This window comes from Rhinoraja longicauda, chromosome 9 (genome assembly GCF_053455715.1).
Source record: "Rhinoraja longicauda isolate Sanriku21f chromosome 9, sRhiLon1.1, whole genome shotgun sequence".
Taxonomy (NCBI): Eukaryota; Metazoa; Chordata; class Chondrichthyes; order Rajiformes; family Arhynchobatidae; genus Rhinoraja; species Rhinoraja longicauda.
The window spans coordinates 37,369,953-37,381,343 of NC_135961.1; the positions used below are offsets into that span (position 1 = coordinate 37,369,953).

General features: G+C 44.2%; 1 protein-coding gene across 1 annotated transcript; it reads left to right on the plus strand.

The window, feature by feature from the left end:
• The first annotated feature begins 343 nt into the window (after window positions 1-343).
• On the plus strand, window positions 344-1,435 carry ccr6a (chemokine (C-C motif) receptor 6a). Its single transcript, XM_078405864.1, has one exon. The coding sequence runs from the start codon at window positions 344-346 to the stop codon at window positions 1,433-1,435; it is 1,092 nt and encodes a 363-aa protein (XP_078261990.1).
• The last annotated feature ends 9,956 nt before the right edge of the window (window positions 1,436-11,391 follow it).

Here is an 11,391-nt window from a genome sequence, read left to right on the forward strand (position 1 = left end):
CCCCGTCTAAGCTTTTGACAATAAGACCCAGTCAATATTGGGGAAGTTAAGAAAGGTCCTTACCCAAAACATCGCTTATCCATGTTCTCCGGAGATGTCACTTGACCCGCTGAGTTACTCCAGCATTCTGTGTTGTACTTGTAGAAGTTTAAGGCGCCCAACACAAGGGACAATAAAGAAAATAAAAAGTTGGTAACAGATGGGAAGTATCTGGTGTTGAACTATTGAAAGGTTGGCATGTTTTTTTTGTCTAACAATTATGGTCTTATAAACAATCTTATTGTTCTGTACTTCAACAATCATTCATTATGTTTATGTCTTGCAGACACAACGACCCAAAAAAATGGATAATTCCACTGCAGGATATGAGAACTTTTTGTTAAATGTGTACACTACTACTTTTGATTATGAAGATGTGGAATTCTTGTGTAGCACAAGTGACGATAAGAGACTTTCATTATTGTTCATTCCAGTTTTTTATGCAATCATCACTGTCATTGCCATCATCGGCAATGGTTTGGTAGTGCTAACCTACATGTTTTACAAGAGAGTTAGGACTATGACTGATATGTATCTAATGAATTTGGCCATTGCTGATATCATGTTTGTGGTTACCCTGCCATTCAGGGCTGTGGACATCCCTGGAGGTTGGATTTTTGGAGAATATGGGTGTAAAATTTTAATGAGCATATACAGTATCAACTTCAACAGTGGCATGTTATTGCTAACTGTCATTAGCATTGATCGATATGTTGCTATAGTTCATGCAACAAAGTCTTTTAATTACAGGGGAAAGGCACTGGTTTACAGCAAAATTATTTGCATAGCCATCTGGATCGCTGGAATTGTTGTATCAATACCAACATTCACTTTTAGCACAAGTTACAAGTTTGGGACTACAGGCGAAAAGGTGTGCGATATTCGATACCCACAAAACTTTTCAATTATAGGGAAAGCAGTTTCTCCAACAATACAACTAACACTCGGCTTCTTTGCACCTCTGTTGATCATGGTCTTCTGTTACTCTCTGATAATTAAAACGCTTCTCCAAGCTCGAAATTCCCAGAGGCACAAGGCTTTTCGGGTTGTAATAGCTGTGGTGGTAACTTTTGTAGTTTGTCATGTGCCATACAATGTATTTGTAGTTTATGATTTATTTTGGATAGAGAACTGTGAGGTATTCAAGTTGAAGGCCATTGTGCGCAGGGTGACACAATCCATTGCCTTTTTCCATTGTTGCCTGAATCCCGTCCTCTACGCATTTATCGGCGTTAAATTCAGATTTTATTTTTTAAAGATTCTCCAAGATATCTGGTGTTTAAGCAAAAGGTACATTACATTTCGCCACGTTTCTGCAAGGCCTTCCAGTGAAACATCTGTGTCAAGGCGCACATCTGGCTTTGATATTGACAACCTATCATCTTTTACTGTATGATCATCAGTATTTTCTTTATCTATGCCTATCCTAAAACAAATTTCACAACAAGCATTTAAGTGTTATTCTATTTCGTATCAGCTCTTCTTCTTTCAAATTCCACATACTGCTTAAATAGGCTCTTACTTGCAGCAGCATAATAAGGTTACTAGTAGAGTTACTCTCTCTCCACAGGCCATTTATATTTTGTCCTTTCTGTGAATCTATTGAATATGTTTATGACGTCCACCGAAATAAAACTGTATAAATGTTCTGTTTTCTTTAGTATAAAAATATGTCCGGGGATTCAAACTTGCTATCCATAAAAATTAAATTCCGATGAGATTGCGTTTTACAGGTTTTTTACAGTTTAAAAGCAGTGCATTTTAATGAAAGGTATTTAAGAGATAGTAGAATAATATTGGTCGTCTCATAGCACAGTTGGGTGCAGAGCTATAATAGACAATAGACAATAGGTGCAGGAGTAGGCCATTCGGCCCTTCGAGCCAGCACCGCCATTCAATGTGATCATGGCTGATCATTCACAATCAGTACCCCATACCCCTGGGGTATGCCTTCTCCCCATACCCCCTGACTCCGCTTTCTTTAAGAGCTCTATCTAGCTCTCTCTTGAAAGCATCCAGAAAATTGGCCTCCACTGCCTTCTGAGCCACAAATTTACAACTCTCTGACTGAAAAGGTTTTTCCTCTCCGTTCTAAATGGCCTACCCCTTATTCTTAAAATGTGGCCCCTGGTTCTGGACTCCCCCAACATTGGGAACATGTTTCCTGCCTCTAATGCGTCCAATCCCTTAATATGTTTCAATAAGATCCCCTATCATCATTCTAAATTCCAGCGCATACAAGCCTAGTCGCTCCAGTCTTTCAACATACGAAAGTCCCGCCATTCCGGGAATTAACCTAGTGAACCTACGCTGCATGCCCTCAATAGCAAGAATATCCTTCCTCAAATTTGGAGACCCAAAACTGCACACAGTACTCCAGGTGTGGTCTCACTAGGGCCCTTTACAACTGCAGAAGGACCTCTTTGCTCCTATTCTCAACTCCTCTTGTCATAAAGGCCAACATGCCATTAGCTTTCTTCACTGCCTGCTGTACCTGCATACTAACTTTGAGTGACTGATGAACAAGGACACCCAGATATCTTTGTACCCCATTTCCTTACTTGACACCATTCAGATAATAATCTGCCTCCCTGTTCTTTCCACCAAAGTGGATAACCTCACATTTATCCACATTAAAATGCATCTGCCATGCATCTGCCCACTTACACAACCTGTCCAAGTCACCCTGCACCCTCATACCATCCTCCTCGCAGTTCACACTGCCTCCCAGCTTTGTGTCATCTGCAAATTTGCTAATGTTACTTTTAATCCCTTCATCTAAGTCATTAATGTATATTGTAAATAGCTGCGGTCCCAGCATCAAGCCTTGCGGTACCCCACTAGTCACTGCCTGCCATTCTGAAAGGGACCCGTTAATCCCTACTCTTTGTTTCCTTTCTGCCATCAATTTTCCATCCATGTCAGCATCCTACCCCCAATACCATGTGCTCTAATCTTGCCCACTAATCTCCTATGTGGGACCTTATCAAAGGCTTTCTGAAAGTCCAGGTACACTACACCCACTGGCACTCCCTTGCCATTTTCCTAGTTACATCTTCAAAAATATTGTCATTCCAATAAATGCTCTCCTTTCCGTATTTAAGATTGTGGTTTTAAACAATGCATTTTAACATTTCATCTTTCCAAAGATTTCAAAAGGACAAGCTTAAGGTCTAATAATTTGCAATCTGGTATGTCAGAACAGAAATCATAGAGAAAAAAGATTAGGTTTTCATCCAGAAATGAACAATGACTCTCATTATGCGCCTCAATTAGACAATAGACAATAGGTGCAGGAGGAGGCCATTTGGCCCTTCACGGCCAGTACCACCATTCAATGTGATCATGGCTGATCATTCTCATTCAGTACCCCGTTCCTGCCTTCTCCCTATACCCCCTGACTCCGCTATCCTTAAGAGCTCTATCTAGCTCTCTCTTGAACGCATTCAGAGAATTGGCCTCCACTGCCTTCTGAGGCAGAGAATTCCCCAGATTTACAACTCTCTGACTGAAAAAGTTTTTCCTCATCCCCGTTCTAAATGGTCTACCCCTTATTTTTAAACTGTGGCCCCTGGTTCTGGACTCCCCCAACATTGGGAACATGTTTCCTCCCTCTAACGTGTCCAACCCCTTAATAATCTTATATGTTTCGATAAGATCCCCTCTCATCCTTCTAAATTCCAGTGTATACAAGCCTAGTCTCCAGTCTTTCAAGATATGACAGTCCCGCCATTCCGGGAATTAACCTAGTAAACCTACGCTGCACGCCCTCAATAGCAAGAATATCCTTCCTCAAATTTGGAGACCAAAACTGCACACAGTACTCCAGGTGCGGTCTCACTAGGGCCCTGTACAACTGCAGAAGGACCTCTTTGCTCCTATACTCAACTCCTCTTGTTATGAAGGCCAACATTCCATTGGCTTTCTTCACTGCCTGCTGTACCTGCATGCTTCCTTTCAGTGACTGATGCACGAGGACACCCAGATCTCATTGTACGTCCCCTTTTCCTAACTTGACACCATTCAGATAATAATCTGCCTTCCTATTCTTACCACCAAAGTGGATAACCTCTTTCTTTTACGGTAACAACTTAATGTACATCCCGGAAATGTTCATAACCTACTTTCAACAGAGATGTAGAAGACTGCACGTTCAGGCCAGGCCATCCCTGCAATGCCACCAGGACAATGGGCTCAGATATTCAGGTCAAGAACCCTGCGCTTACAACAACTGGGACTTGGAAATGGTGTTAAACTGGTGACCCTGTATACGGACTCAGTGTACTATTGCTATACACTTGTGCTGTATCTGAGATGCTTATCTAAAATGTATAATTATACTTTTACTGAACTGTATACAAAAATGAATTTCACTGTACCTCGGTACATGTGACAAATAAAGTACCATATCACACAAATAAAGTACCATACCATTACCCTGATTTATTTATAATTTAGTTTAGAGGTGCAGCATGGAAATGGGCCCTCTGGCCCAACGAGTCCGCGCCGATCAATGATCACCTGTATTCTAGGTCTATCCTACAACCTAGGGACAATTTACAGAAGATTAGAGATTCATCATGGAAACCGGCCCTTCGGCCCACCGAGTCTGCACTAACCAGCGATCACCCCCTGTACACTAGCAATATCCTAAGCACCAGGGACAATGCAATTTTTACTGAAGCCAATTAACCTGCATACCCCCACGTCTTTGGAATGTAGGAGGAAACCAGAGCATCCGGTGAAAACTCATATGGTCACATGGAGGACATACTAACTCCGTAAAGTCAGTACCCAAGTCTCTGGTGCTGTAAGGCGTTTACTCTACCGCTGCACCAGTTGGGGTTTTTTCCACAATTTTTAAACTTGATAAATGCAGATTAATTTTGTAGATTCTAATATGTATTTAAATTGCCAATATCAAAGAATTATATAGACTTCACAGTCCAATTTGGCCCAATCGGTCTAAGAAAATATTTGTGCTGCATCTTGGTGACTATTATCTTAAATACGTAATTTAAGATTACATCACTAGGATCCAGATATCTAGAACTGTTTTATGCTGGTAACTGTGACAAGAACTATCACATAATCAATTACATATTCCTGGGGGATTTAAAGACTGCTCTGGACATTCTCTCATGAAATACAATGATTATAGTGTTGTAGGTGATTTGGTTATGCTAGTAAAATTGATGAATATGGGCAATTAATTCAGTGACATGTTGAAATGTAGGTTTAATTGCAACAAATCTCTTGCCTTTGAGATTTAGATCATTTTAAAGATAAGCTGACTACTAGGTTCATTTTCAATAATATAGCTGGTGTGAAAAAATCTCCTTTATCCCTGATAGTTTAAAAAATATATAAATGTAGTATGCATTTCGTAGTTTGGAACAATTTTTAAACTTGATAAATGCAGATTAATTTTGTAAACGCAATTCTAATATGTAGCATTTAAATAGCAGATGTCAATGAACGAACAAGACAATGCTCTGTTTTTAAGTTTGTTTATACTGTAACAGGTCTGTCATAATACTGCACTGACTTTATGTAAAATATATTATCAAGTCAATAATTGTTTTGGTTCAAACTTATTTTTAAAACAACTGTATAAGTGTATTCTGGCTACCCTTGCATCCCCTCTCTCTGCGTCCCCCCCCCCCCCCTCCCCACTCAAATAATCGTTCTAGCTTCAAAGTCGTCTTGTTGAGTCTCATTGTCTGTAAGTTGTTTTCACCTAGCCCACAGATAACAATGGCCTGTTTTGTTTATCATCGTCACTTTTTTTGCACATCTTTCATTCATTTGTTCACCATATATATCTCTTGTTTCCTTTTCCCTTGACTTTCAGTCTGAAGAAGGGTCTTGACCCGAAACGTCATCTATTTCTTTTCTCCAGAAATCTGTCTGACCTGCTGAGTTACTCCAGCTTTCTGTGTCTATCTTGTCAATAATTATGGTGGTTCAAATTTATTTCTAAAGCAATTGGACAATCAGTGTATGCTGACTATTTTTAAGATTAGCCATGCTATTATTCTGACTTAAACAGACTTAAAATTGGATTTCTATGCAAGATGTTACAGGCTATTTAGGGAGTTGAATGAAATCCCAAATATTATTCTTCTCCTCCGTCAGGTAATGGAATTGTAATTTTCATTGTCTTTACTTTGATTGTCGCACCACCCACATGTCACTAGCATTATGTAGGTGCACAAGCAATGGAAGCCTTATCTTTCACGGGAACTCTACATTGAAATGGACTGCTCACCTTGCAAAGGTCCTTTTCTCGGCCACACTGCTATGGGGAATGCAGACCTGAGGCCAACCATCTCCAACAGAAGAATACAAAGAAGTAACAGAAGGAGATGATCCATAGCGGTTTTCTTTGATGGTCAGTTCACAAACATGTGGATAATGAGTCCTGTCAACATTTCTGTATTGATTGGAGGCAAGACTAATGCAAACTGGAAAGCAGATGAGTAAAATGCCAATTCTTTAAATTAAAAATGGGGGTGGTACTGTTTTCTTTAACGTGTGTCTGGCCAATTGAAGTAAAGGCTTTTAGTCATAAAATACTGTATACTGTAGTTTATAGAAAGAAGTAGGTACTACTGCACTGTTTAAGGAACATTTAGACAGGTATATCAACAGGACTGGGTTAGAGGGATATGGGCCAAATGCATGTTAGTGGGATTAGTGTAGATGGGACATGTTATTCGGTGTGGGCAAGTTGGGCCGCTGGGCCTGTTTCTCCTTACTCTCCTATGCTACTGTGATGAAACTAAAGATGTCTGCCTTCTAGTCTTTCAATACAGTTAATTTAATATTTTGGCAATTCTTTCAGTTTAGTTTATTGTCAAGTGTACTGGGGTTACAGTGAAAATCATATTTGTTGTGTCCTATCCAGTCAGCGGAGAGACTGTACATGATTACAATCAAGCCGTCCACAGTATACCGATACTGGATAAAGGGAATGACATTTAGTGCAAGATGGAGTACAGTAAAGTCTAATTAAAGATAGTCCAAGGGTCTCCAATAAGATAGATGGTAAGTGGGGGCAATTTGCTGATGATAGAATGCAATACAATGCAGGTGGTAACTTTAAATGTGTGCAATATGGGCTATATGTTAGTTGCTTCCTATCACCAAGGATCTTATCTTACATTTATTAGCATCTGACACTTATTAGAACCCCCATTCCATAAACCTAATGTGGCAAATACAGCATGGAAACAGCCACTTCAGCCCAACTCGTCCATGGCCCCAAGTTGACCCATCCAAGCTCGTCACATATTGAAGCTGGAAAGTGTGCAGAGAAGATTTATGAGGATGTTGCCAGGACTTGAGAGTCTGAGCTATTGGGAGAGGTTGGGCAGGCTAACACTTTATTCCTTGGACAGCAGGAAGATGAGGGGTGATCTAATAGAGGTGTTTTGGTGTATTTCCCAGGATAGGGGAATAAAGAAGCCTAGATTTGAGGTGAAAGGGGAATGATTTAATAGGAATCTGATGGGCAACTTTTTCGAGGGTGGTGAGTACATGGAACGAGGTGCCAGAGGAGGTGGTTGAGGCAAGTACCTTAACAACATTTAAAAGACATTTGAACAGATACATGGCTAGAAAAGGTTTAGAGGGATATGGGGCAAACACGGGCAGGTGGGACTGGTGTAGATGGGGCATTTTGGTTGGCATGGATCAAAGGACTATTTCCGTGCTTTATGACTCTATATATCTATGTTTCTATATACCTGCGCTTAACCCATATTCTTCTAAACTTTTCTTGTCTATGTAGCTGACCAAATGTCCTGCTCGTAAAAATACAAAGGTTACAATTAGGAGTAGCCCATCTGCATTCTATTCCATAGTCAGTAAGATCACAGCTGATCTGACTGTACCCTAAATTCCACATTCCCATCTACCCCTGTGTAATCTTTCACCCCATTGTGCATTTCTAAAGGGGTTCAGAGAGAAGACAGAGTAAGAGGGAATTGTGTCAACTCCAGACAGATTTGCAGCAACTGCTCCTTCCGCACTCGAGAGTGGTGGATGTGAGGGAGGAACTTAGAGATCTCGGCTCTTTACCTCCGAATCCTCCAAGATCATCTTCTGGTCCAGGGTTCGCCACGCGGAGCAGGATGAGACGTGCTCACGCTTCTTCTTCCATAAGGTTCACAGGGGGGGAGCTCTGTGATCAACAGCTTTAGGGAGGAGGACGGCTCGGTAACATCCTTGCAGTCAGACATGCTGAGGATTGCAGATCCTTTTATAAGGATTTGAACGACAGCACCGCCTCCCAGAACTTCCTGACCTCTATCATGGAGGTCTTGGAGGACGGTAGGCGGGAGTCTGGACCACCACTGACCCTGGAGGAACTAACTGGCTCCATCCGTTCCTTTGACTCGAGTAAAACTCCCGGAAGCGATGGCTTACCGGCCGAGTTGTATTCGGCTCTGTGGGACTGGGTGGGCCTGGACCTGCTGGAAGAGTACAATGACATGCTTCTAGCTAGCAGCATGTCAGTCTCCATGAGGAAGGGCAGCATCACCCTAATCTACAAGCAGAAGGGGGAGATGAATGATGTATGGAATTGGAGACCCATCACATTGTTGAATGTAGATTACAAGATCCTGTCTGAGGCCATCGCCAACTGGGTCAAGTCTGCCCTGGGACAGGTGATCCACCCGGACCAAACCTGTGCTGCACCTGGCAAGAAAATCTCAGACAGCCTGGCGCTACTGAGAGATACCATTGCCTATGTGCGGGACAGATGGGTGGATGCCTGCCTGGTCAGCTTGGACCAAGAGAAGGCCTTCGACAGGATATCGCACACATACATGAGGGACGTGCTCTCCAAAATGGGCTTTGGGGAGCGAATTAGGAATTGGACCCAACTGCTCTACACCGATATCTGTAGTGCAGTCCAAATCAATGGGTGGGAATCAGCTTCCCCGTCAGGTCTGGAGTCAGGTAGGGTTGCCCTCTCTCCCCTGTCTTGTTCGTCTGTTGTATTGAACCCTTTGCCGAGTTCATCAGGAAGGACGCAAGCATAAGAGGAGTGACATTGCCAGGCAGTGGGGGCACTCAGATCAAAACCTCATTGTACATGGACGATGTCGCCGTCTTCTGCTCGGGTCCAGGGTCGGTCCACTGATTAATTAGCGTCTGCGACCAGTTTGAGTCGGCCAAGGGAGCCAGGGTGAACCACAGGAAGAGCGGGGCCATGCTCTTTGGCAACTGGCGCGACTGATCTTCCATCCCCTTTCCCGTCAAGCTGGAATTCTTGAAGCTGCTGGGGATCTGTTTCGGGGAGGCTGAGGCATGTGACAAGAATTGGCTGGAGCGGATAGGTGGGGAAGGGGAAGGTGTGGGGAAGAACTGAAGCTGTGGAAGCAGCACTCCCTCTCAATCACGGGGAGAAATCTGGTCATCAGGTGTGAGGTGCTCTCGGGGCTGCTGTACGGCGCAAGTGTGGCCTGTCCCTCCCTCCTACGCCACAGGGATTACCCGGGCCATCTTCCGCTTCATCTGGGGGTCGAGGATGGACCGGGTGCGACGGGCCACAATGCACAAGTCAGCAGATCATGGGGGTAAAAGCGTGCCCAACGTCGCCCTCATCCTGATGGCCTCCTTTGTGTGTGGCTGCATCAGGCGGAGCGTAGCATTAAGGCATGTGGGCACCGTGTCACTACCTGCTGAGGTTGCGAAGGATGGGCCTGGTGCAGATGTCACGCAATGTGCCAGTCAGCTGGACATTGCCGCAGCATCTGTCGTTCGTGGAAAGGTTCTTCCGGACCAACATCTTTGACCACAAGTCCATTGGGCAGTGGTCAGCACGGAACATCCTGCAGGCACTGCAGGGAAATAACTCCATGGATCCTGCGATGTGGTTCCCAGAGCAGACTGCCCAGCTTGTCTGGCGAAAAGCCTCATAGCCAGAACTCACCAACAAGCACCAAGACCTAGCTTGAAGGGTGAAAGGAGCCCTCCCAGTCAGATCCTCCCTGCACCGCCGGAACCTCACCACCAGCACACGCTGCCCTCGGGACGGTGCTATGGAGAGGAGACGGTTGCCCACCTCTTCGCAGTGTGGATTTGCAAAGAGAGTCTGGAGAGGTTTGCAAGGGACCCTGTCACGATTTATTCCGAATAGCTCCATTACAGAGGACTCTGTGATTAATGGACTGTTCCCAGGGACGCATTCAGAGACTGACATTGAGTGCTGCTGGAATTTCATCAACTCGGTGAAAGATGCTCTTTGGTCTGCCCGAGCTTTGTTGACCTCCCGGCGAGATGTCCGTCGGGGAATGTTGCCGACTGCCCCACTGCAGACTGCAGGAGTACGTGCTGAGGGACACACTGAAGCTTGGTGCAGCCAACGCCAAGGCTCTGTGGGGGAGGACCACAGTCTAGTGTCTTCCCGTGCCGGACATGGGGGGCAGGGTGTGGTGGAGACGCCTCTCAAAATAAGGGAAGGGATTCCATGCCAATGGCCCACATGAGTGGCAAGGGTGGGGGATAATTTTGTGTAATTGGTGTCTTGAATATCTGTATTAAATGTATGTATAGCCTTCGAGAATGTCGGATGGAGTTTTGGATGGAACATGTTTTGGATATATTTATTTCTTGAATAAAGTATTTTTTGATAATAAAAAAAAGAAACAAAAAAAGTGTGGGTCAGGCAGCATCCCTCGAGAACATGGATAGGTGACATTTCACATCAGGAACGGTATGAACATTAAATTCTCCAAACTCCAAACACACCCCTTCCCTGTGCCCTACCTGATTCACATCTGTTTCTCCCACTACCTTCCTCTGAGGTTACATTTCGTTCCTATTTACTCATCTTGCAACCTTTTGTCTTCTTTTCATCGCTCGCCTTTGTCCACCCATCTATCGATCAAATCCGCCTTACCCATAGTCACCTTCCTTGCCAGGCTATGTCCTGCCCCTCCTCTTTGCCATCTTTCTCTCCCTTTCAATCTTCTTACCCCCACTCGCAACACAACCCTTCCTTCCCTCTCATCTCAATCCCCCTCACATCAATCCCTTAATCTCTTCTCAACCCCTCCATTCTTTCCCTCCCTCACCTCATCTTCTCTCTCCCTATTGCCTCAAACGTCCCTCTCACCTCATCCCCTCCCTCCCACATTAAACTTTCCTTGCCTCTCTCCTCAACCCCTCCCTCGCATCCCTAACCTTGCCTCTCTCCCTACGCCCTCCCTCTCACCTCTACCCTCTCCATGCCTCTCTCAACCCCTCCCTCACACTTCTCTCCATAACCTACCCTTACCTCCCTCCCTCCCTCTGCCCAACACCACGTGCGCGGAGAGTCCCACGTGACTCCGGCGG

Bases quoted from the DNA above. Each gene is read 5' to 3' on its own strand.
- ccr6a (XM_078405864.1), top strand. From the start codon at position 344: ATGGATAATTCCACTGCAGGATATGAGAACTTTTTGTTAAATGTGTAC.